The 27,987-nt window shown below is 39.0% G+C and overlaps 1 protein-coding gene across 1 annotated transcript; it reads left to right on the top strand.

Annotated features, from left to right (window-relative positions):
• On the top strand, positions 1–27,748 carry LOC126824303 (high mobility group nucleosome-binding domain-containing protein 5-like; the record flags this gene model as incomplete). Its single annotated transcript, XM_056101720.1, has 4 exons — positions 1–99; positions 1,402–1,524; positions 26,600–26,809; positions 27,221–27,748. Coding segments are annotated over 4 exons (960 nt in total), but the record flags the coding sequence as incomplete, so codon positions are not given.
• Positions 27,749–27,987: the final 239 nt, after the last annotated feature.

The raw sequence follows: 27,987 nt of genomic DNA on the forward strand, positions 1-27,987 counted from the left end.
TCAGAAAGGGTCGAAGAGTCAAGAAAGGACGAAAAGCAAGACGGGGCAGGAAAGGGCGAAAAGCAAGGAAAGGCCGAAAAGCAAGACGAGGCAGAAAAGGTAGACGAGGCAGGAAAGGTAGACGAGGCAGGAAAGGACGAAAAGCAAGACGAGGCAACAAAGGTCGAAAAGCAAGACGAGGTCGAAAAGGTAGAAGAGGACGAAAAATAAGACGAGGCAGGAAAGGACGAAAAGCTAGACGACGCAGGAAAGGACGAAAAGCAAGACGAGGACGAAAAGGACGAAGTCGAAAAGCTAGACGAGGTCGAAAAGCTAGACGAGGCAAGAAAGCACGAAAAGCTAGACGAGGCAGGAAAGGACGAAAAGCAAGTCGAGGCAGGAAGGGAAGACAAGGGCGAAAAGCAAGACGAGGCAGGAAAGCTAGACGAGGTAGAAAACCAAGACGAGGCAGGAAAGCTAGACAAGGTAGAAAACCAAGACGAGGTAGAAAACTAAGACGAGGTAAGAAAGGTCGAAAAGCTAGACGAGGTCGAAAAGCAAGACGGGGCAGGAAAGCACGAAAAGCTAGACGAGGCAGGAAAGGACGAAAAGCAAGTCGAGGCAGGAAGGGAAGACAAGGGCGAAAAGCAAGACGAGGCAGGAAAGCTAGACGAGGTAGAAAACCAAGACGAGGCAGGAAAGCTAGACAAGGTAGAAAACCAAGACGAGGCAGAAAAGGTAGACGAGGCAGGAAAGGACGAAAAGCAAGACGAGGCAACAAAGGTCGAAAAGCAAGACGAGGTCGAAAAGGTAGAAGAGGACGAAAAATAAGACGAGGAAGGAAAGGACGAAAAGCTAGACGACGCAGGAAAGGACGAAAAGCAAGACGAGGACGAAAAGGACGAAGTCGAAAAGCTAGACGAGGTCGAAAAGCTAGACGAGTCAAGAAAGCACGAAAAGCTAGACGAGGCAGGAAAGGACGAAAAGCAAGTCGAGGCAGGAAGGGAAGACAAGGGCGAAAAGCAAGACGAGGCAGGAAAGCTAGACGAGGTAGAAAACCAAGACGAGGCAGGAAAGCTAGACAAGGTAGAAAACCAAGACGAGGTAGAAAACTAAGACGAGGTAAAAAAGGTCGAAAAGCTAGACGAGGTCGAAAAACAAGACGGGGCAGGAAAGGACGAAAAGCTAGACGAGGCAAAAAAGGACGAAAAGCAGGTCGAGGCAGGAAGGGAAGACAAGGCAGGAAAGGCCGAAAAGCAAGACGAGGCAGGAAAGGACGAAAAGCAAGACGAGGCAGGAAAGGACGAAAAGCAAGACGAGGCAAGAAAGGTCGAAAAGCAAGACGAGGTCGAAAAGCTAGACGAGGCCGAAAAGCAAGACGAGGCAAGAAAGCACGAAAAGCTAGACGAGGCAGGAAAGGACGAAAAGCAAGTCGAGGCAGGAAGGGAAGACAAGGGCGAAAAGCAAGACGAGGCAGGAAAGCTAGACGAGGTAGAAAACCAAGACGAGGCAAGAAAAGTCGAAAAGCAAGTCGAGGCAGGAAAGGTAGACAAGGTCGAAAAGCAAGACGAGGAAAGAAAGGTCGAAAAGCAAGACGAGGTCGAAAAGGTAGAACAGGGCGAAAAACAAGACGAGGCAGGAAAGGAAGAAAAGCAAGGCGAGCCAGAAAAGCACGACGACGACGACGACATTACCGACGATATGGATATTATCCACGACGAAGATACAGGAAACGACGTAAGTATTTAAAGTAAAACTACACTAATAGGTATATGTATTTTGAATTCTGGGTGTTTTAAAGGAATTGCGGGAATACTAAACGGTAAGATAAATATTTATCTCTCAAAATGAAAAAGAACCATTTGGACTAAAATCAAAATAGCTTTCAGCGGCGTTAATTTTGTGGTAAATCAGACACTGAAAAATACTTTGTATCTGGCTGCAGTTGCCAATATTCCTGATATTATATATATATCCATAAATATTAGCACAGCCGTAAAACTGCACTACTTTGTTTCACGGTAAACGACATACTGCACGCAGCGAGCCATCTACGTCATACTTCTCAGAATGTGACACTGCACTGATTACCCACCATTTAAAACGTTCACTTGATCATTTTGGGGCGGGACTTACCGACTATACACTGTTTGTTTAGACAACAGAGTAAAAATAACCCAAGCACGTGTGTTTTATGTAAACACGCCATGTCGCTGACACTCGCGTAAAAGCGATATATAATATGTGCTATGGGTAATATTGCAATAAATTCTTTACCATTGTAAACTGTCTTTAGAGTTTCAATCTGTTTATCTTTCAAAACAAGGTTAGATACTCCTAAATTTGTTTTCGCAAACAAAACCGCCTCTGTGATATTATGTTTCATGGGCGCCGCCATATTGAATAATTAGAGGACTATTTTGTAATTCGACTTTGATTAGTTTGACATCTTTCATACACACAGCGGCTAAATAAACATATTTAATTTCATTCAATATGACAATAGAAGAGAAATAAATACTTTTAAAAATTTCTAAAAGCATACTCAGTGTTTTCGACTAAAATCGTCGATGTAGGAATTAAAATGTCGGTTAATTAGCTCAGGGCCTATTCTCAGCCGGAGCTAGCTGTAGATAGGCAGCCTAAGTTTGGGATGGATAAACGATGAAAAAGGTATGCCGAGACAAACTGATTTCAACACTGGTTTAATAACATTTTAACATTTTAAAGTACCTTTCGTCCGTCTTGGGACTATTAATAAATAATGTCATTGTATAAAGATGGACAGTATAGTATATTTATACATATTTACATAGTAACGCTGTGGTTTTAAAACATGTACACACGTGTGTCAATCTGTAGTATATGGGTTCAATTTAGGATATATCCCTGTCATTGAAACAAAATTTAAAGTAAGGGCGAAACATAAATATCCGTACTATTCTTATATATGTTTTTAAAGGAATTGTGGGAATAATAAACTTATTGTGTATTCGTTATTTCTGTTACTGAAAATGTAATATTTTCTAATGATTTAGAATATTACAATTTAACACCGAATACTATTTATATATTCAGGATACATGAGACCTGATTATGATGATGTTGAATATGGTAAGCACAAAATTATTATATATAATACCCGTCTCAAAACGGCACGTCCCTCGCCCTCAACTTTTATCAAAAGCCGTTGGCCCTGCTTTGTCTAATATGATTAAATTTCTCGGCACCTTGTATTTAATGACCTATGACCAACTCAATATTAACTATTAAGTGTGTGCTTGTGGTACCAAGCGCAGATGGTGGGGCCCTACAAAATATTTTTCAGCGCCTGATTTACCACAAAAGTAACGCTGCTGAACGCTATTTTGATTTTAGCATAAATGGTTCTTTTTCATTTTGAGAGATAAATATTTCTTTTTCATTTTGAGAGATAAATATTTATCTTACCGTTTAGTATCTATTAAGTACATACATGCGGTGGTGGTGATTGGAGTATAGTGGGGGTATAACTTTTTCAGTGCATAGGGCCGCAATAGGTCTTCACCATGCCATGCCTATAGCAATTTAAATTTAACACACGTACGAGTGCATGGATAAAATTATCTGTGAAATGAAATAGCCCGGTATGTTTCTTTCATTCTTTTCAAACCAAAAACTAAGTTTTGTTGTTTTTCTTTTATTACAGAAACAGGTTACGATTACGGTCGTCCTTATTACCGAGGTTACCGAGGCAGCCACCACGATGACGACAGTGATAAATTAATCTTTGATCTCAAGAATAACTTGAATCTCTGTGCATAAAGATACTGAAACATAGATCGATATCAGATTTTGGAAACGATTTTTAGAAAATATTTTATTTAATTGTACATAGCCTATTGTTTAAATACAAGATACGCCTACATAGAAAGGTGCTAAATTCACACTATCGTATGGTCACAATGATAGGTTAAAACATTGTATTAAGACAACAATGAATGTATAATGACTTATTAAAACTATTGCAAATTATTGATTTTGTTTTTAGTCTTTAAAATCAAATCATACGATGGGTCAATTTGTACAGGTTGTCCTATAATTGTAAATGTTCCATGTATATATATTGATATCGCAAGCTGTTTCATCTAACATGGCTTCAATAAAGAAAAGGCTATACCTTGTCCATTGCACGAAGTTAAATATGATTGCACATTGACTTAATTTACACACGGCTACCCACAGCGTCGCAGTGGTCAACGTCCTGTGTAGGCTGGGTTTTTTTTTGACGTTTTGTCGAATGGTATATGGGACGAATGGTATATGGGATAGTATAAAGGAAAGCAGTATGTCATGCGCTTGGGGTCGGTGTGGCGGGGGATGCTGGGGGGGGGGGGGCTCTTGATATACGTTTACTTTTTAGTCTGAGTTCCATAAGAACTAAGTGTTTTGTCTGTCAATTCTTCATATCATTAATGTGTTTCCATACCTTGTTATAACTAAATGGCCACAGATCACTAAAGGTTTGCCCATTGACTTCAATGTTAATTCTCGTCTCTTAGACCGGCTCTAACTTTTTCCCAAATTTTCGTTGGGTAGAACGCTTTCTGCCACAGATGGAGCAACATGTGGCAAACTCTTGCCCAAAAGCATGTATGAGGTTCACCATGAAAAACTTGAGATACACCAGCTGGAAGTAGAAACAAGAAAATGCAATTTTGGACCCTACATTTCAACCTAACCAACCTCTCAACTCTTGTATCCTTCCGCCTCAAAATCATGAATATTCACCAAAACCTGGTAGAAAATGTATTTTCAAACCCTTTTCTTCGATTCTACACCAAAAAGTCAACAAAAATCGCCATGCAAAAGGGGGAAAAAGGAAAGTGGAGAGAAAGACTAAAAATAACTTTCGCCCTACATTCGGTGACGGCGTAGAAATATTTGGTGAGCAGTTGTTTTCGAGATGTACAGTTCTACCATGCCGATGAATAAATGTTGTCCCAGCCATTCCTGATTTTATCCTTTCAAATATAAACCCACAAAAAGAATACTAAGATCTACCTTATGGAACGCTACATGACTTTTGGGTATCCAAGCGCGCTCCTTCCTGTTGAAGATGTAGAAAAGCCCATACATGTGAATGCGTCAGAGACAAATCGCCGGGACAACGAAATATTATAAGGAGTGGAGTCAGGATTTTTGGAAAGGAGTGTTGAATAACCTCATGGCAAAGTAAAAGAACAAGATTTTGAAAAAAGAAAGAGAGAATTGAAAACAACTATATACATTTTTACGTTTTATATAAGAAATATAATGCTGATTGTAACTTCTGGGGTTTTATAACATTTTACATAAAATACTGGTAACTCACAACAGCATGCATTGGCGATATCACTTCGGTGGAAGCGGGCGTTAAATATAGCTGTTTCTACACATCATATCCAAAATTTAAATTATTTCCTAAAAACAAATTTAAGAAATTCATGATAATTGAAATTTTATCACCTATACATATCTAATGAAACCAGCACACATAACTGATTGATTCAGGATGACTGCTAATGCACGCAATGTTTATTTTGAAATATTCCCAGTAGTATTTAACTAAACGTGGCCATTTTGGATATCACACATTTATTCTTATTTTTTCGTTTTATAAATAGTTTACCCAGTGTAAGCTTGTCAATCTTGTTCAGTCAGTAAATGAGTGACTGATTCTAATCGGTTTAATTTAGCGGTAATACGATCACTGTCGAAGTTGAAAATCATGGAAATCGACGAAGAGAACAACCATTACCCCAATGCAAGTCTCGCTATCCGGTTAGTGTTTTACATGAGCTGAAGGTAATTAACGATAAAATATTTTTGTCCAAAACAATGTTAGGGGCTGTGGTAGGCGATTGGTCTGGACACTTGTTCTCGGCCAGAATATCCCGGGAATAAGGGATGGAAATGTTCACCAGCGGGATACAAAACCCCAGCTTTTCCGGCGTGTTTAAGTGATCTAATAACTGTCAATGATGAAATGGGAAGAATCAGACTGTTCTACCGACTGCGAGTATTCCAGTGACGATGGTCCGATAGTTGTTGGTGTTTGACCGTGCATAATATGTGTCCTTATAAGAATACAGGGGGAACAATATCATCGGATTGGAATACCTTTTGCTCAGAACATGTTTTTATGTTCATATCCGAAGTAATTGACAACGAAAACCTATATTTCAATACATTACATGAATTTTGCCCCCTAGCGGAATTAGTCGTCACTTTTAGGAGGAATATCCAAGCTCGTTGGATTCAGCAGGTCTAATTCTTAAAGAAACCACCTTCATACTGAGGTTCGAGAAAATCTGTCCCGAATTTTGCCCCATTAAATTAAAGTAAATAACCACAAAATGCCCCATGGCGGCCATCTTGAATATTTGAATTTCCCCAAGGGTGCCAGGATGGCATGATCCGGATTCTGAATTTACACAAACTAAAGATATATAATCCATCAAAAAACATTAGGTAGACTATATTTCCAGGTTTGTTGACCTGCTGCCGGACTATTATGAGGTATACGACGCGAAATCTGAGAATCAAAATTAAAATATTTGTTTTTATATTTTCAGACAGATGATAAAAGTAGAATTTTGGTTAGAAAAAATATAAATGCATAGAATATTTCCCTTTTTTTTACATAATTTATTTTGATAAGAATTAAAAATATTACTGAGAATAGAAAATGTTGAATGTAAATCTTGTCTACAGCAATAGCTTATAAAACTTGTAACATTCCTATCCAGACATTTTCGAAATATCGTATATAGTTATTAAAAAACTTTTTTTTACAATTATTTTATATTTTTTAATAATATTATTTATGTAACCAATTATGCTTTTAGGAAAACATTTTTTTATTAAAAATAATTTTGGTATTTCCTTATTTATATATTTATTTCCGTGATATTGGAATCTATTCCAAATAGTCTTTCCTACCAACCCCTTTATTATTCATGGCATCGTGTATGAACTGTTTATTTGGCTCTCTTACTGGTCCTATACTAATCCTAATTACCGAGAAGATGGGCTAGGGTTTGTTTTTGGCAGTATCTCTCAAAGGAAAATATATCTTATATTATAAATCTGCATAGTCTACACACAATCCACAATTTGTCGGTCATTTTTTCCGCTTTTGTTCAAATCCAATATGTAACACTATCCCTGCTACAAACTCTTTGGTTTCGCCATTAATCGTCTAGGTATAACTGTCCTGGCACGTATATTGTTCAGCTCTCTAATCTTTGAAGTTCACGTTGTTATAACTATTGACTTAATAAACATTTGACTTAGAAATAAATAAGAATTCTTATTGGTTTAGGTCAGCCGAGGGGACTTCTGGTCTTTTATATCCCTGACATCAAAATTAGCTGATTGGTTGATGATACCCAATGGCGCAAAGAATTATCCAAATATGGATTATGCAAACTGCGTCTACTATATTAAATTTGATGGTTCGACAACCGACGTTGGGTCTAGATACGTCACATAGGTCTGCAAAACAACGTGTTTTAACCATAATTTGAAAACAAGAGGAGAATGTTGTTACCAGATAAACTACAGAAGAATGACACTACTAACCAGGCGCTATTTCCGTAATATTGCTACACTAAGTCTTAATCAGAATTCCACAAACTAAAAAGAAAGCTCACTGTGTCTACATACAAGAAAAGTTTTGAAAGTGTAATAGTATGAGACCATTATCAGCAGATATATATGATCAATATGAATATAAATTAATAATACAGAATTGATCAATCAGTTTGTGAGGGCAATTTATACTAAACAGCAAACAAAACAAAAACGTCAGTACGATTTCAAAATCAGAGAGGCACTTTAATCAAATCATTCTAGAAAACGACTTACTAAATGGATCAAAGCAATTTTTTGTGAACAGTTTGTTGACACATTAGGGATTAATTCATCACAATTCCAAGACATTACGAGAAGGTTTAGAGTCTGTACACAGACTGTACATCAGTATCTGGTGTGTCCACCGCGAGTGTCAATAACATCCCAAAGATGTTCAATCGGGTTTAAGTTCGGACTAAAGGCTTGTCAGTGCATAACTTTGACATCGTTCTGCTGTAGAAAGTCCCGTGTAACTCTGGCGGTGTGGGCACGGGCGTTGTCATGCTGGAAAACGTTGTTTCGATGACGTGCGAAATGTGGTATGACGTGGGTTCTGAGAGCTTGATCGATGTAGCGCACTGCTGTGATGCCGCTTCCTCTCCCTGGACCAAGATTTTGGAACACCACAGGACCAACTCTCTGCTTCAGGCCGATTCCACCCCAAACCATTATGCTTGGACATCCCCATATTCTGGTCCTGCCATTTGCAGTTGATACGCAATACCGACTCTCATCTGTAAACAGAATAGTGCTGAATTGCCTGTGTCGCCAGTTCTGGTGTTGTTGGGCAAACTGTAGACGTTCACATCGATGGTGAGGGGTGAGGATCGGTCCACAGTAAGGTTTACAGCAATGGATGTTCTCTCTGGTGAGACGTCGGCACACTGTATCGGTACTGATGGGTCTTCCGTGTTTTCTCACGGTCTGACGTGCTGTCTCAGATGCCTGTGTGAAGGGATTCTGCACGTGCTGTCGCACAACATGGCGGTATTGTCGCCTTGCGGTAACACTTGGTCTACCAGTTCGGGTGCGATCATCCGTGATGTTGATGGCCCGAAAGCGTTGCTGAAGCCTGTAAATAGTCCGAACATTGACCTGGAAGTGATTGGCAACCAAGCGCCTGGTTCCTCTGAGCTGTCGTGAATCCTGGCATGCTGCTGACGTTGTAGTGTGAATGATTCAACCAGGTATGGGGGTGCATTTTATAGGGCTGGTCCCGGTGAACAGCACGTGCATCTCAGAAATCAGGTTGCGTTTTTGAGAACATTTCCTGGGTTCAATTCTGTGTTTGGGAATAAACCTTATTGCTCAGGTAAAGTTGGAGATGTGGTCACAAATATAAAATAAAAACATTTGGCAAGTGATATGCTGCTTAGTATATATTAAAACAGTGTTAAGTCCGAGAGGCTTCTCTTTAAGTGTTATTCATCGTGAAAGTCCAGACATTACCATTATTCTACAAAGCCAGAGAAACTAAGCTTGATGATATCTGCATGTAAGTTATACAAGTGGTTGCCATGGACGGTACGCTTCACTTTGCAAGAGATTGAAGGAACACGGGGAATATATGACCTTAAGTTGGGCCACAAACTTTGTACATATTTCACATTTTGCTGAAAGGCTGGGGGCACAACTTTAGTATCCAGGAACCTTTGTAACTTAAAGGAAATGAAATGGGGTTTAATGTCCTACTGTTTTTCCCCGACTGGACTAATGAAATGGAATGAAATGAAAGGGGGTTTAACGTCCTACTCTTTTGCTCCGACTGGGCTAATGAAGACGGGCATACGCCAAACAATGTGCTATGAGAGAAATTTTTCCCAGGCAGCGGCACTATGGCCTACTCTTATATCGCATTCCAACAGCCAAGGGATCTTTTAAGTGCATGCCAATGTATACACGGGAGCTCGGTTTTTCGTCCCATGCCTTCCGTCCTGTACCACTGACAAGAGGAAACCACGTCGGAAAATCCCGATGAACTTTCTAGGCCAATGCATGCATAGAACACGCGACCTCCAGGCTAGCAAGCCAGCGTCTTACCCACTTAGCCACCGTGGCTCCCAATACTTAAGGTAGCTATATGGCTATTCTTTGGCATCTAGAAATGGACACAAATGGGTCGCAAAGCATATAATAATATAATATGAATGTATATAAACTGATTTACATTCTATCGTTTCTGCTTTTACTGTAATTTATAATCAGTTATTTACGGCGAAATACGAGAAGGTTGCAAATTGAATAGTAGTCTTTGGCGTCTGGTTATCCCAGTCTACTCCTGTAGTCTTCCCTCCTTCATCCAGTCACTTCATTACAAAGGGCGCTCTAAAGCATTCTGGTACGCGATTTGTGTGCCAAGCTTAAAATTTTCATTGTGTGTTAAATATTGGATACCAGAAGCCCATCTTTTTACAATAAGATAGCATCAATGTTGATTTAAATAAAACAATAATTCGTGCTTGCAATGCCGAAGACTGTGTTTGATACTGAGTTAAAAACTTGGCTACTTTAACATAAATCGGACAAAGATTGTAATCACTAGAAGGCCCAGAACCTTGGTATTACATGCCCTTACACTATTTGCGTAAAGGGAGAGGATATTTTGACAGAATGTTTTCCGTCCGATTTTCATGACATTTCAAACTGAAACGTAATTATGGTGTAACGGTGATGAAATTAAATAATACTGATGGGTATATAGAGGATATTTGTCGTTTTAGAGTGAATAACATATTTTATTTCTTCGAGAAGCAAGAAAACTTATATTTTCACGAATGCGTAGCATGAGTGAAAATATAAACGTTTTCTTGCTTAGAGATGAAATAAAATATGTTATTCACGACAAAACGACAAATGTTCTATTTATTTTATGATTTTACAATCATTTCAGGTAAAAACAACATGGACTACTGCTAGCCAGTGGAATAACACTTTTATTTCGCTGATAAAATGCGGTATTCCACTACTGATCATAAAATAAAAACATATATTTTAAGTGCCATCAAAATCGGATAACAATCGTGACCTGTAAAGCGTACACAAGCTTTAAGGGTCAGATATAAATATCAAGGCCTAATCCAGAAAGTCATTGTCTGATACGCGCAAATATCGGAAGGAACCGATGTCTTTAGGGTATAAACATACTGTATGTTTTAAGTTTCATCAAAATTGGATAAAACATTGTATCTTCTAGAGGGCCCGCAAACTAAATATGCCATTTTTCAATCTATGTTAAATAAGGTTACATTCTAAGAATGTAGTCTGTATACCAATCTGAATGAAACACAGATCCCATTTCATTTCGTTTTTTATAATTCAAAATTACGTTTTACATGTCTGCACTGTAGAGGAACATATGGTTAGATCTATATACCAAAAGACCACCTGCAGATTTCCTCAAGGTCACGAGATATAAGACCCTCACATTGGGGGGGGGGGGCGAGGTTGATATACGCGGAGGCGACACTTCTTGGGCGGGGCGGGGTGAGGGTGGGGAATTATCTAAGTGCATACCAAAAATATAGCAGATCATCGGCTTTCGCTTCCCCTAAACCTGTGCAGACTAGTTCATATTTCAGCAAATAGAGAGGGTAAAATTATTATTGTCCCCAAATATATTATAATGTTTCTCGATCAAATGGAGAATAAAGGGGGAAATAAACATACAATATTTACATATAAGTTGATTATCTATACTTAGTCTAAGCATAAAATGTTCACTACCAAACTCGGTCAAGGTTTTGAAGTACTTGGTAGTGAAACTATACACTAAGTTTCATCACTCTTCATTAGTTTAAATAAAGTTACCTTGTTCCAAGGCATCGACCAAAGTAATTGCTTAGCTCGGCTTAGCCTTAGTGGGAAATGTTAATCATTGAACTCAGTCAAGACATTCACCTTATGAATATCTACATCAAAACCATGACGCAAAGCGCGTCATTGCGTCGCTCTCACCTAGCCCATGTTCTGATCTCATTGCCACACCAAACGAAAAGACTAAGAACGACTCTGAAATTCCAGAAGAAATTAAAACGTTTAGACCGACAAAAGAAAATTCTGGATTGACAATTGAAAACAACAGCCTAACAGAGAAAAATTCTGGATTTACAAGTTATATTCATACGGCTCGAGCACAGTGGCGGCGCCAGGGGGGGGGGGGGGGCAAGGGGGGCATTTCCCCCCCCCCCATTAATCTGGTCTGCCCTCTGTTTGCCCCCCGACCCATAATTTTAGAAAATAAAAAAAAGTATTTGTGATGCGTTTCGGTAATCAATACCTACTACGGTAAATAAATCCCACATCCCCACTCAATCATAAACTTGCATGTTGTAGAGCATTTCCGACAGTCTATTTTTCAAAATTTTCTTGGCGAGATCCCCAATGGACTCGCTACTTTGGCGCTGACAAGGGGAATTCGTTGAGGTTCGCAAGTCCGTTCGTTTGACATTTTGTTCTCTAGTCGGATAACCTAGTGATCAGGCGACGAACGGTATCTGGCCAGATATATTTTTCTCGACGAACGGTGCCTGACAGAATACTGTAAGAAAGCATTTCCGGCAGTCTGTTTTTTAAAATTTTCTGGGGGAGGACTCCCTACTTTGACGCTCGTGAGTGGGATTCGTCGTGATTCGCAAGTCCGTTCGTTTGACACTTTACCTCATCGATCAGTGCCTGAAATACTGCCAGGCTGCATTTCCGGCAACCTGTTTTTCAAAATTTTCAGGGGGAGGCCCCCTAACCCTAGTTGAAGCTCGTGCCTTTGCCCCCTTAACCTTGGACTTTGCCCCAGCTTTGCCCCTCAAATCACCGACGGCTGGCGCCGCCACTGCTCGAGCAATAGCTCCCTTTGTAGTCCCATTTAGCGCAACAGCAGCAATTGCATCCAAAATCAGCAGAAAGCACTATTATATTGATCTCCGGGAAAATCACTCGAAAATCTTCACACAGAGACTTATAATTGCATATTCTAAAAATAAAAATCTGAATAAAACCAGTCCTCACCCTAACCCAAATCCAAGAATATATCAAACTCTAGCCCTAACCCTTAGTATATAAAATCAACTAGATATAGAATCACTAGCCCTAACCCCGGGGATAGTGGAACAGACACACTTTAAGAAAATCAGTAGGGAAGTAGGAAACAAAATATCAGAAACAAAAATATCAGAAGACCACCTAAGGAAGACCATCGACGCCCCCCCTCCCCACCTCACATTAAAAGAAAAAGCGAAACCAACTTTGTATATAAATTTAATCTATTTTTGTATATTTCTATAAAACTAGGTTATATCACGAACTAATTTTCATCATCCTAGGTCAGTGCTAATGTAGAGATTTAACCTCTACCTCAAATTCCTAAACTTAACCCACAATCCTCGGCAACTATCACGTGCCCTAACCCTGTTTACATCTCGTGATCTTGAGGAAATCTTCAGGTGGCCAATTATCAAATTGGTCTTTAAGATAACGATATTCACCTGTATGGGGGAAAATCAGCCTAGACTAGATAATATAACTGATTTTAAAAAAAAGAATTCTCCAAAACGTGTTGTTTGTCAAAAAGCAGCCCGACGTAGAAAGGTCCATAAATTAAAATCGTTAATTAATTATTGATCAAAATATCAGCAAAATTGGCAATATTCAGACATTCTTTGACATTCAGTGTCACTATAAACTGACCAGATGGTGACTTCAATACGACACGCTAACTGATCTATTATTGTTCGAGTAAATTGTATATAAAAAAAACATAACGTATAAAGCCAATGAATTACAGAAAATAATCATATTTTAGTTGTTTATGACGTAAAACCATTCAAGGAATCACAAGACATCATATAAAAGACTCAAATTTTCTTGGTAAAATCAGGGTGTTTGATCTGTTAGTATAGAATATCAAGATCTGTTCTGGTGGTCTGAGATCTTAGAGATCTGAGATGAGAACGTTCACAGTAACCGTCCTTTTATTAGGACTGGTTGTACTTGCTTCAATCTTAGGAGGTAAGAAACCTTTCTACTTTGTTTTTATAATGTTAAAGATGCATTGTGTAAGATTCAGATTGGACGCTGTTGCTATAATAAGAAAAGAAAAATGGATAATAAAAAACGAATATATTTCAGTCAGATTCCATTTATTCAGATATGAATGTTTGAAATGTTGACAAGAAATAGTGTAAAGTACCATTGCTCGTTGATAACATTTGTTTAATCCATTCAATATCTCAGCCATCCGATTATCTAGATTGTTGATAATAGGCATGCTAATGAGAATACATGATAATTTATATAATTTGTTGTAATACTCGGTTATTTCACCGTTAATATTTTATTTAATAATTCTTTTATTTTGTCTTTTCAGATACCGAAGCGCGTGAGTAAACCAATTTATTTTGATATAAATTGATATCATTGATTGTCATCATATCCTTTAAATTTAATGACACATTAATTTTTCATATTTAAATTTTCGCTATTAATGAAAAAATAATATCTGATATACATGTATACAAATAAATATATCTAAATTTTTCTTCTTTCACAGAACAACGAAGAAGAGTAAGACGACGACGAAAAGGTAAATAAAATGTTTTCTATTTCATAGTCTTTATACATTTTGGTAAAACTAATATATCTAGTGTACCTCATTGCCCAATTTTTCTTGAAATAAGACCATCCATGTAAAGGGATATCTTAAAGGGAAAAAAGGTTTTATAAGGACGCCCCAGAAAACAGCGGCGCAGTGACACGTGTCTAACTAATCATCTATCTCTTTTTTATTGTTTTTTAAATAGTTGTCTCATATGAATACGGTAAGAAAATTGTATATTCAAATAGATTTGAAGGGTATAATGTCTCACAAGGACAGAATTGTGCTACACTAAAGGGCTAATATTAGGCAACTAGTCTTTTATTCGTGACACGACGTAAAGAATGAAGTGATATGAAATGGGGGTTAACGTCTATGGTGGCCGTAAACTCGATAAAGTAAATACATTTAAACCATAAAATTTCTTTATTCTGTCCACCATAGGATTTATAAGTAAACCTTAAACCTTGTACATAGCGGTATTGAAACGCGTCACCGTCCCTTTAACTTGAAACTGCAGCCATGCCGTTACCAATACTCAATAGCCGATGTCTTGTTTACCGTTAGCCTTTCACATAGACACGACGAATTGAGACCTTAAACTAGCAGCTTATACAGTTCGCCATCGACACTCAATATCCGTTAACCGTGTGACATAAGCATTGAGCATCTATAGGAAAACTTTAACGTTAATACCGTTGACAACGGTTTCAAATAGTTTGAGACCGCTGTTTACTTCGCCATCTTTCGTTTGCACGCTTCCCGCTTGCTTACATCATCCTTTTTAATAAAGAGAGTTGCCTCCCTCTAACCGTTAAACTAAAATACATAAATTGATCGGCTGCGGGCACATACCCGGTCCCTAAATTAGGAAATCAATTTACAAACTAATATTCAGTCTTAATAACTGCAGCCGTTTAAACACATTAAAAATTGTCCACGTTAAACCGTAATACCATTAAAGTCATTTAAATACTATTAAACATTAAATCACTTAAAAGTCACTTTAACACGTTAATCACCATCTTCCTTCTCAAGTAGTAGAACCAATTTAGCAATAGGTCGGCGTAGTTGAGTGGTTGACGTTCTAATTTTAGCAGCTCTAACTAGTCCTTTATTATCAGTTTCTGTTGAAACGATTCTTCCCATTATCCATTCGTTTCTAGGGAGACTGTCATCACACACAAGAACAATATCATCAATCTGGATATTACGTTGAGGATGACACCATTTATTGCGTTCCTGTAAACATATCATATACTCCTTCTTCCATCGGGTCCAAAACAGATTGGCGAGATACTGGACTCTGCGCCACCTGCGACGTAGATATAGATCTTCACGTTGAAAACATCCAGGCGGTGATAAAACAACTTGAGTCTTAGTAGTTAAGATGTGATTGGGCGTTAAGGGATCTAAATCGTCTTTATCAGAAGAAAAGAATGTAAGAGGTCTAGAGTTTAAGATTTGTTCGACCTCGCACATTAAAGTTCTAAACGATTCATCATCTAGACATCTTCCATGTTCCTTGAGGAGAAAATTGAAGACCTTTCTAATTGAGCGAATTTGGCGCTCCCAAATTCCTCCCATGTGGCTTGGGGTTGGGGGGTTGAATATCCAATCAACGTTGAAATGCAGTAATTTATTTCTAACTTTATCCTTGTCCATTTCATCTAATGCCTGACGAAGCTCCTTTTCGGCACCAATGAAGTTGGATCCATTATCACTTCGTATCTGTCTAACGGGTCCTCTTCGGGCTATGAAACGTTGAAGAGCTTGTATGAATGAATCCGTTTCCAAAGAGTTCGAAACTTCGATGTGAATACTTCTGCTAGCTAGACAAGTGAAAATAGCTCCGTAACGTTTAAGTTCACGTCGTCCATCCTTAATATAGAACGGTCCGAAATAATCTAATCCCACGTAGGTAAACGGTGGTGAGGGGTTGACTCTTTCGGCTGGCAAATCCGCCATTTTCTGTATGTTTGGTTTAGCTCGGTTGCGTCGACAGGGAACACATTTAGTTATCACCTGGCGTACTGCGGCGTTGGCTCCTATTATCCAATACTTTTCTCGTAGCGATGCTAGAACATGACCTCTTCCTGCATGAGCAAGTCGTTGATGAGCATGGCGAATGATGTGTTCTGTTAAGTGACCCTTTCTGGGAACGATTACAGGGTGCTTTAAGGATTCCGAGACGTCGGCTCTGTCTAACCGTCCACCAACGCGGAGAACACCATTATCGATAACTGGATCGAGCTTCCATAAATTTGACAAATTCTTCGTTAACAACTTTTTGCACTTAAACTGTTGGCGACGATTATTCTGATTGAAGTCTGTTGATCTAAGAACTTTAAGTTCTTCAGCGTATTGATGTTCGTGAACGTACTTAAAAATACTACTTTCTGCTTTCTCCATTTCTAATACAGTTATGGGTAAGTTTAAGGATCTGAATGAGGATTTCCTCCGTTCAGTCATAAAGGCTTCTTCTGATCTATTTAAATGATTATGATCTTTTCTGTCCTTACTCAAACGCAGTAGAATTGATTTAAACCGTAAAAATATAACAACAGCACGTTTTAATCTGTGCCAATCTGAATAGTGTTCAATAAACAACTTCACAGGATTATTATCAGAACAAGTTACGTTCGTTACACAATTAGAAACTTCATCCTTTACTTCAGGATCTGATGAGGGAATTAGTCCAGGTAACACTGGTTGTTTGATCCATTCCTCTTCTGGCTTCCATAAGAATTCGGGACCTTTAAGCCATCTGTTTGACTGTAGGAATGTTAAGCTTGTTAAACCACGTGAGGCGTCATCAGCTGGATTACTTTTAGTGTCGATATACAGCCATTGGGATGGTTCTGAGCAGTTACGAATCGTTTGAACTCTGTTCGCAACAAAGATTTTGAATCGTCGTTGGTCATTATGAATGTATCTTAAGACAGTAGTTGAGTCTGTGTGATAAAAGACAGAATCCGGTTTATCAGTCAACTCATTTAACAACAGTTGGCCAATGCGTGTTGATACTGTAGCGGCCGTTAGTTCGAGTCTCGGTATAGTAACTGTCTTTATGGGTGCGAGTCTACTTTTACCTAGTAAAAATGAACAGTGTATTCGATCGTTATTATCCTTGAGTCGAAGATAAGCAACCGCTCCATACGCTGTAGAACTTGCATCCGAAAATACATAAACTTGCTTTGATAGTATAGGTCCAAATTCAACCGGTTTAACACATCGTTGAATCTCTATCTTCTCTAAAGCCAGAAGATTATCTTTCCAGTTTAACCATTGTCGTTGATACTCCACTGGTATAGCGTCATCCCAATCAAGATCAAGGCGGCATAAATCCTGTAATATTCGTTTGGCTGTTAACGGGGAAACAAATCCGAGTGGGTCATAGATTGACGATACCATGGATAAGATACCTCTGCGAGTTAAAGGTCTGTCCTTTAAGGTGATTGTGAAACCAAAAGTGTCCGATGAAACAACCCATTTTACGCCAAGCGCTCGTTCTACTGGTAGGTCTAAATTCAAATCCAACTCCCGAACTTCCTTAGCCCTTTCGTCCTCTGGAATAGATTCAAGAACCTCTTTATCAGAACAGATGAACTTGGTCAACCTAAATCCGCCTTTAAGGCATGCACCTTGTAACCTTCGTATTAAGTCTTTAGCGATTTCTGGAGTCTTGACACTTTTGAGGCAATCGTCTACATAAAAGTTATTACGAATAACATTTGCGACAGTTTTACCAAACTCTTCTTCTGATTCATCCGCAGTCTTCTTTAATGCGAAGTTTGAGCAGCTGGGGGATGAGGCAGCTCCAAACAGATGTACACACATACGGAACTCCTCTAAGTCGTTATCAATGTCGCCGTCCTTCCACCATAGAAGTCGTAGAAAGTCTCGATGGCGAGGTGGGACCATTACCTGATGGAACATTGATTCGATGTCTCCCATGAATGCGATACGTTCGTCCCGAAATCGAGTTAATACACCAATCAATGAGTTTGTCAGGTTTGGGCCCTGTAGTAGCTGATTATTCAAAGAGATACCTTGGTACTGCGCGCTACAATCGAACACGACTCGTATCTTGTCTAATTTACAAGGGTGGTAGACCCCATGATGAGGAAGATACCACGAATGTCCTGGTTCCGGTGAGGCATTTTCAGGAACTTTCTCGATAAAACCCTTATCGATAGTCTTGAATAAAACGTTTATAATGTTCATAATACTGAGAATCGCTTGACATCTTTTTCTTCTGCCATTCACAGCGTTTAACAGCTTGAAGTCGGTTATCTGGGAAGAGAATATGCTCTTTACGAAAAGGAAGTGGGATCTGATAGTGGCCGTTTACGTTACTTATACCATCATTGACAATTTCTATAAACTTCCTGTCGTCTTGAGACAAACCATATTCTTCTGAGTTTTGATTGATCGGATCCTCGTTAAAGTCTCTTTCGAACATTTCAAGAACTGTTTGCGGTGAGAATATTTCCTTGAACCTTTCTACTTCTCTAACAGTTATGCGATTTACTGAGACTTCGTTTGTTGACAAAGATTCTTCTACGGCAACTAGCCCACACACGGTCCAACCATGAGGCAAGCGCATAGCAAATGGTCCATTTCCTTCACTAGGTTTTACTTCTAACGGCCCTAGAGCTACGGGACAATTACTACCGATGAGAAGCCCAATGTCGCATCCTTGAATAAGTTGAGGGATTTTCTTTGCTATATCTTGAAGGTGTTCCCATTTACTAACGATTTCTGGTGTAGGAACCTGTGAGAGTGTGACGGGTATTTCACCTACTGTGTACGTTTTAGGTAATTCTATTCCATTATTGCCATCGATGTCAAGCACCAACAGGTTATTTATCATTTCTGAGTCTAACATGTCTTGACCATGCATGGTGCCCAGTTGTACTTTCGTTGAGACTCCTTTGGCATTTAATTTCGTCTGGGTGTCTTTTAGTAGAAAACAACCGCTGCTGCCATTATCATAAAAGGCAAGCGTAATAACCATTTTATCTTTCCACTGTAAACGTACTGGAAGGATGGGTTGTAAAATAATAGAGTTTACTGATCTGGTTACATTGCACACTGTTTTAGGAATAACATCTGATATCAAGTTAGCTGTATTTTCACTAGCCTTAGACGATTCAAGATGATTATCAACCATTTGAAGACTGAATCCATCAATATGTAAAGTTGTTGGATGTTTCTTTTGACATTTACTGCATGTGGCCCTTTGTAAACATCCCTTAGCCATGTGATTTGTTCCGAAGCAACTAAAGCAGAGTCTATTGTTTACCAAGAAAGTCTTCTTATCTTCCATTGTTTTCTTCGCAAAGGTTGGGCAATTATCTAAACCATGAGCGCCCTTACAAAGTTTACAGCTTAGTCCAACTTCTGATAACTGATTTTTGTACCCAGTCCCGTTTGAGCACCCGGAATTCGACGATACTGAACTCGTATTTGTAGCAAAGCTTTTCTGTTTGGGTATAAACGGTTTCCTACCATGTCCGTGTAAATCTTTATGCTGATAATGTGGTTTAGTAGCTTGACTGTTCGTTGAACTCGATTTCACCAAAGCGTCTTTACCGTATATGGGATCGTTTGCAGCTTCTGCAGCATCCTTTATAAAGTCTACCAGGTCAGTGAATAATGCAGTTTTCATTTCAACCTTTCGCATTCGGACAACACGTTCTCTCCATCTTGCTTGAAGACTGTATGGGAGTTTCTGTACAATGCACTGCATATTTGGTGGGTGATTCAAGACTAACATATAAGATAAACTACTCATGGCGTTTCTACACTTGATGAGAAACAGAGAAAATTTCTTTAATGCTGACGAATCTTCTTTAACTAAGGACCAATTAAGAACTTTGTCTGTGTACGATATTGAAAGCTTGTATGGGTCGCCATATTCTTGATCCAAAAGTTGTAACGCTTCTTCAAATCCTTCTTCGGGATCTAGATGTAAACATCCGTCGATTAAATGTCTAGGCTCTCCTTCTAAGTGCTGTTCAAGATAATAGAGACAATCGGCACTGTTGGAGACTTTAGACCGAATCCTTGCGTTGAAGGCTTTAATGAATGGCGTGTATTCTATCGGGTCGCCTTTAAACTTATTTACTTCCGGTTGAGGTAATGTCATTGCAGCCATTAATTGTCTATGCATCAAAACCACATCGTGTTGAATATTAGAGCTTGTAGCATTCTGATTTTCGTTTGACCTTGTCTGTAACTGTGTTGAATCCAAACATTCAGTGTTTGTCGGTTGAAATTCATTGGCTATGGGGTTAAGACGTTGGCCTTGCGGTGTGGTATTCTTTGTGCAGTAAGGCAGGGTTTGCTCTCGCGGTTGACGATAAATAAGCGGTGTACTCGAGATGGGTTGATTTAAATTACTTGCACTTGTTTGTTTATCATTTACATGTATATCAATGGCGGTATGGCTGTATGTGGAAGATCACTTGGTTTTACCGTACTAGAATGATCACTGTTACTTGAGGATCCGTTGACTTCTGAAAGAACAATATATTCGTTTGACAATCTGTTTACATTATCTTCATCAACGATTTCACGGAAAGCCTTCTCTCTGGCTTGAGCTTTAGCGATTTTCACTTCAAGTTCTAATTTCTGAATTTGTTGAGTTTTAGACAACATCGCCTGTTCAGTCAGCAGTTCTGCAACTTTGGCCTTTTCCCTTGCTCGGATCATAGAACTTGAATATCTTGACGAACTAGACGAATTTGAACTTTTGTGACTTTTCTTCGTGTGCCTTGATTTATTTGAACTGGTGTGTAAAGTACTATCATCATCGCTATCCCGTTCTGCTACCGTATCTTCATTATTGTTATTACGAAGTTCTATTATCAAGTCTTTACGTGAATCCATGTTGATAAACTGTCGACAATTGACTGTAGACAAACTATCAAAACACTATAGGACGTGTCATGCACTTTAATCTATGGAAAGTCACTTAATAACCATTAAACGAAACAGTTTTACAACGTTCATTCAGTCTATATGAGCGGCTATTCTATTTCAACCATTTGACAATACGTATGTATGGCGAGAAGTCAATAATTTTTACTATTTGAAACTAATATGGTGGCCGTAAACTCGATAAAGTAAATACATTTAAACCATAAAATTTCTTTATTCTGTCCACCATAGGATTTATAAGTAAACCTTAAACCTTGTACATAGCGGTATTGAAACGCGTCACCGTCCCTTTAACTTGAAACTGCAGCCATGCCGTTACCAATACTCAATAGCCGATGTCTTGTTTACCGTTAGCCTTTCACATAGACACGACGAATTGAGACCTTAAACTAGCAGCTTATACAGTTCGCCATCGACACTCAATATCCGTTAACCGTGTGACATAAGCATTGAGCATCTATAGGAAAACTTTAACGTTAATACCGTTGACAACGGTTTCAAATAGTTTGAGACCGCTGTTTACTTCGCCATCTTTCTTTTGCACGCTTCCCGCTTGCTTACATCATCCTTTTTAATAAAGAGAGTTGCCTCCCTCTAACCGTTAAACTAAAATACATAAATTGATCGGCTGCGGGCACAACGTCTGTGTCGACTAGATTTAGACTAATGAAGATAAGCATACCTCATGAGTGTATAAGGGTAATTTTGCCCGGACAGCGGCGCTAAGGCATACTCTTATTTCGAATTCCAACTGTTATAGGGTTCTTTTACTTGCATGCCAATGTGTACACAGGCCCATCCGAACAACTAAACGCTGTTAGTGCCAGGCAATCCGCCTGGCGCCACTACAAAGGGGAAACAACGCGAACACGAAACGCCCTTTAACGAACCGGCGTGTTATGAACTAAGCTACACCGGCTCCCTATTAAAGAATGGGTATGCAAATTGTATAATATAGTAAGAACGCTGAAAAGTTGAAGAAAGACAAGAAAATTGATTTCTGTTTAAATCTAGTCTTTATTTAAGTTGATATAATATGTATTTTCTTTATATCCGGTTAGAAAGTAACATGGTATTATTGAAGACTATAATTTAAAACCAGAGTTTATCTTAATTTGAGCAAATCTGTGAAATCCCAGTGGAGGCAGACGAGCGAGCGTGACTATAACAGAACATATTCAAATCCAACTAAATCAATAGTTCTGTATATTAAATATTATTTTGTATATTTGTTTCCTTTATTTAGTAGAAGATGGAGGAAGCTCTAGTGGTATGTTTTGTTATTTTTCTTATTCTTTAAAATTTCACTTGCAAATATTCTACTCGTGTAAAATATGTAACTTATTCTGCTTTAACCTCAATTTTGACGAAAATCAAATATAATTTGTGCATACATTTTGCCTAATATTTTCTTTTTAAAGCAAGCAGTAGTAGCAGTAGCAGTCGAAGTAGTAGTAGTGGCAGTAGCAGCAGCTCCTCTTCTTCAGGTAATCAATCAGTTCGTATTACTTAAATATTTCGTCCAAGTGTAAACTAATAATGTGGGTATTACGTTATGACAAGTGTTATGATGGTACCTACTACTTGTAGCTCCACTTTATGACAACCGCCATGCTCATGCACTAGGGAAATTATATTTAGGCCTTCGGAAGTTATTCAGTTTAATATTGAAATGATTAGTGTTGACACCGTGATAACGGTTTTTATATTATATTTTATTGTCCTGAATGTATTCTATTTGTTTTGTTGAGCTGGTATATTATTAGGTCATTTTAGACCTTCGCTATGAGTACAGTGAGAAGTAGGGGTGTGTTTGTGGAGGGTGGTCTTGCCTTTGTAGATGTGTCTACGAATAATTTTCATAGAAATACTGGACGAACCTCGGTAATTCGTTACGTCTGATTGAAAACAACCTACACATATAGGAAAACAACCTCCACATATAGGAGTAGTTCAATATACATAACTCTTATTATGATCCAAATTTCAAAATTATAGATGGGTCATCGTCAAGCAGAGGTCGACGAGGCGGGGAAGGACGAAATGCAAGGCGAGGAAGAAAGGGTCGACGGGGCAGGAAAGGCCGAAAAGCCAGAAAAGGACGCAAAGGCGGAAGAGGCAGGAAAGGCCGAAAAGGCAGAAAAGGCAGAAAAGGACGCAAAGGCCGAAAAGCCAGAAAAGGACGCAAAGGCAGAAAAGGTCGCAAAGGTCGAAGAGGCAGGAAAGCCAGAAAAGGACGCAAAGGCGTAAGAGGCAGGAAAGGTCGAAAAGCCAGAAAAGGACGCAAAGGCCGAAAAGGACGCAAAGGCCGAAAAGGTAGGAAAGGCAGTAAAGGTAGAAAGGGTCGACGAGGCAGGAAAGCGAGAAAAGGTAGTAAAGGTCGACGAGGCAGGAAAGCGAGAAAAGCGAGAAAAGTAAGGGGAGCCAGAAAGGGTAGAAAGGGTCGACGAGATAGGAAAGGGCGAAAAGCAAGGAGAGGAAAAAAAGTTCAAAGGGGCAGGAAAGGAAGAAAAGGTGAGTAAATAATGTTTTTTATTGTTTTTATATAATTGTTTTATTTTATATTTACATTCCTATACCTTACATATTTAGCCTATTTTCAACAGACCCGTTTAATTCTTCTAGTATATTTTATAGCCAAGTTGTAAATCAGATTATAACAGTATTCCTTGTTAAAATTGTTTATTGTTTGTTATTCTAAACAGCTAGTCGAGGAGGTAGAAGACGAGTAAGAAAAGGTAAATATAATTTGTTTTGAAATATTTGTCTGCAGAGAAGTGAAGGCAGAAAATATTAGGCTGAGGGTGTGGCACATGGTCTATGGACTCTTTTCTGGATGCTTAAAAATAGAATTTATAAACAAATCGACTTCTGTTCATTCTTTCATCAAGATCACTCCAATTCAATATTATATTGACGTAAATAATATCGGTTTTATGCCTTTAAGCTTCAATTTCTGAATTATATTCTTTTAATAGAAAATTGGGAATATGAATGGGAATACGTTGATGGCAAAAAGGTTAAACGACGACGAGGCGGAAGAAAGGGACGAAAAGCTAGGAAAGGTCGAAAAGGCAGAGGAGGAAGGAAAGTACGAAAGGGCAGAAAGGGAAGGAAGGGACGAAAAGCTAGGAAAGGTCGAAAAGGCAGAAAGGGACGAAAAGGTAAATATTTATTTTAATGTTATTATGTTTTATTTTACTTTCTGAGGTTATTTTTTTTTATTGTAATTAATGGTCTGTTTTCACCAGTTACACCTATTTTATGTCCCTGTACGTATTATGTATTGGATTTGACCATGAATCGACTTTTAGACAGTATTAGTATTCATTTTATTAATTGTATGTCGTTTATTTTAACAGCAAGTCGACGAGGTCGAAATGGCAAACGAGTCCGAAAAGGTAAAGTTATTTTGGTTCCAAAATATTCATTTTTCTTTGTTTTATTTTGTGAACCAACATTTATTCGACCGAAGACGGCAATCCCAAAATTATTTACTCTACAGTAAACATTTTATCATGTTTTTTGATCAACTTTAAAACCAAGAGTCCATTCAACGCAACTAATTTTTATTATATCTGTTCAACAGAAAATTGGGAATACGAATGGGAATACGTTGATGGCAAAAAAGTGAAAAGACGACGAGGCGGAAGAAAAGGACGAAAAGCTAGGAAAGGTCGAAAAGTCAGGCGAGGCAGGAAAGGGCGATAGGGCAGAAAGGGAAGGAAAGGACGAAAGGGTCGAAAAGCTAGGAAAGGTCGAAAAGGTCGAAAAGCTAGGAAAGGACGAAAAGCTAGGAGAGGACGAAAAGGTCGAAAAGGAAGGAAAGGTCGAAAAGGAAGGAAAGGTCGAAAAGGAAGGAAGGCAAGACGAGGTCGAAGGGGCAGTAAAGGACGAAAGGGTAAATATGTTAAAATCCTTTAAATCGTATTGATTGTACGGTCTTATGTTTCAGAATCTGTACACATCAATCTACAGATCATATGTTAGTTTCAGTTTATCTTTATCTGGCCTACGATTACACTAAATATAACATTTTTCAAATTGACAAATGTTGATGACATTATGATTTGTTTATTACAGCCAGTAAAGGTAAAGGTCGAAGACGAAGAGTAGGTTAGTTAAGTTTTTTAATATAAAGGTTAAACCTGCCATTTTAAACTCGCTTTGCTGTTTGTTGATCGATGCCTACCAGAAAATTATATTTCTTATTGACTCCTCATAAAAGAGGTTTAAAGCCTTTAAGCTTCAATTTCTGAATTATATATTTTTAATAGAAAGATGGGAGTATGATTGGGAATACGTCGATGGCAAAAAGGTTAAACGACGACGAGGCGGACAAAAAGGACGAAGAGCTAGTAAAGGCCGCAAAGGCAAGCGGGGCAGGAAAGGGAGAAAAGGCCAACGGGGCAGGAAAGCACGAAGAGGTCGAAAGGGAAAGAAAGCAAGACGGGCTCGAAAAGGCAGAAAAGGGCAACGAGGCAGAAAAAGCCGACGAGGTAAGAAAGGACGAAAAGCAAGGAAGGGAAGAAAAGGCCGAAAGGGAAGGAAAGGAAAAAAAGGTGAGTTGATATTGGATGACTTTGTTTTCATAAAATTATTTTTACATTCCTATACTCGTCGTATTTAACCAGTTTTCAACCGAACCGTTTAATTCCTTTAGTACTTTTCGTAGCTTATTCTCCAAATTTGTTAATGCGATCCTTATACAGCATTTCTTGTTGACATTCTTTATTGTTTGTTATTTTAAACAGCTAGTCGAGGAGGTAGAAGACGAGTAAGAAAAGGTAAGAGTAGTTTGTCTTCAAATATTTTGAAATGTTTTACCGAGATCCGCTCATAATAAAATTTGTAAAGCGAGAAGGGTGTGAGTGTGGCGCATGATCTGTGGGTACTTTTCGGGGTGTATACTTTGAGATTTTGCGTCTCTCTGATGACAAAGTAATCCGAAATTTGAAATGAAATAATTTACAAGACTACAGACGATTAATCTTTTGAAATAAAAAAAAAATCTATACATATATCACTATTTAAAATAGCATATCAGGTCAACCCAATTTAACGTCGTTCAGCTTCAATTTCTGAATTATATATTTCTAACAGAAAGATGGGAATATGATTGGGAATACGTCGATGGCAAAAAAGTTAAACGAGGACGAGGTGGCAGAAAAGGACGAAAAGCTAGTAAAGGTCGCAAAGGCAGCCGAGGTCGTAAATCAGGAAGGGGTCGTAAGGGAAAGAAAGCAAGACGTGGTCGAAAAGGCAGAAAAGGGCGACGAAGCAAGAAAGGGCGAAAGGCAAGACGAGGCAGGAAAGGTAGACGAGGCCGTAAAGCAAGACGAGGTAGGAAAGGAAGAAAGGGGCGAAAAGGCAGGAAAGGCCGAAAAGCAAGAAAAGGAAGAAAAGGGCGAAGGGGCAGCAAAAGGCGAAAAGCAAGAAAAGGAAAGAAAGGTCGAAGAGGCAGGAAAGGAAGAAAAGCAAGGAAAGGAAGAAAAGCAAACAAAGGAAGAAAAGCGAGGAAAGGAAGAAAAACAAGACGAGGAAGGAAAGGACGAAAAGCAAGACGAGGCAGGAAAGGAAGAAAAACAAGACGAGGAAGGAAAGGACGAAAATCAAGACGAGGCAGGAAAGGGCGAAGGGGCAGGAAAGGGCGAAAAGCAAGAAAAGGAAAAAAAGGTCGAAGAGGCAGGAAAGGCAGAAAAGTAAAGAAAGGAACAAAAGCAAGAAAAGCAAGGAAAGGAAGAAAAACAAGACGAGGAAGGAAAGGACGAAAAGCAAGACGAGGCAGGAAAGGAAGAAAAACAAGACGAGGAAGGAAAGGACGAAAAGCAAGACGAGGCAGGAAAGGAAGAAAAACAAGACGAGGAAGGAAAGGACGAAAAGCAAGACGAGGCAGGAAAGGAAGAAAAACAAGACGAAGCAGGAAAGGAAGAAAAGCAAGACGAGGCAGGAAAGGAAGAAAAACAAGACGAGGAAGGAAAGGACGAAAAGCAAGACGAGGCAGGAAAGGGCGAAGGGGCAGGAAAGGGCGAAAAGCAAGACGAGGAAAAAAAGGTCGAAGAGGTAGGAAAGGAAGAAAAGCAAGAAAAGGAAGAAAAGCAAGGAAAGGAAGAAAAACAAGGCGAGGAAGGAAAGGACGAAAAGCAAGACGAGGCAGGAAAGGAAGAAAAGCAAGACGAGGCAGGAAAGGTAGAAAAACAAGACGAGGCAAGAAAGGTAGAAGAGGTCGAAAAGCAAGACGAGGCAGGAAAGGTAGAAAAACAAGACGAGGAAGGAAAGGACGAAAAGCAAGACGAGGCAGGAAAGGTAGAAAAGCAAGACGAGGCAGGAAAGGTAGAAAAGCAAGACGAGGCAGGAAAGGTAGAAAAACAAGACAAGGCAAGAAAGGTAGAAGAGGTCGAAAAGCAAGACGAGGCAGGAAAGGTAGAAAAACAAGACGAGGAAGGAAAGGACGAAAAGCAAGACGAGGCAGGAAAGGTAGAAAAGCAAGACGAGGCAGGAAAGGTAGAAAAACAAGACGAGGCAAGAAAGGTAGAAGAGGTCGAAAAGCAAGACGAGGCAGGAAAGGTAGAAAAATAAGACGAGGAAGGAAAGGACGAAAAGCAAGACGAGGCAGGAAAGGTAGAAAAATAAGACGAGGCAGGAAGGGACGAAAAGCAAGACGGGGCAGGAAAGGCAGAAAAACAAGACGAGGAAGGAAAGGACGAAAAGCAAGACGAGGCAGGAAAGGTAGAAAAACAAGACGAGGAAGGAAAGGTAGAAAAGCAAGACGAGGCAGGAAAGGTAGACGAGGTCGAAAAGCAAGACGAGGCAGGAAA

Source organism: Patella vulgata, chromosome 6, assembly GCF_932274485.2.
Source record: "Patella vulgata chromosome 6, xgPatVulg1.2, whole genome shotgun sequence".
Lineage (NCBI taxonomy): Eukaryota > Metazoa > Mollusca > Gastropoda > Patellidae > Patella > Patella vulgata.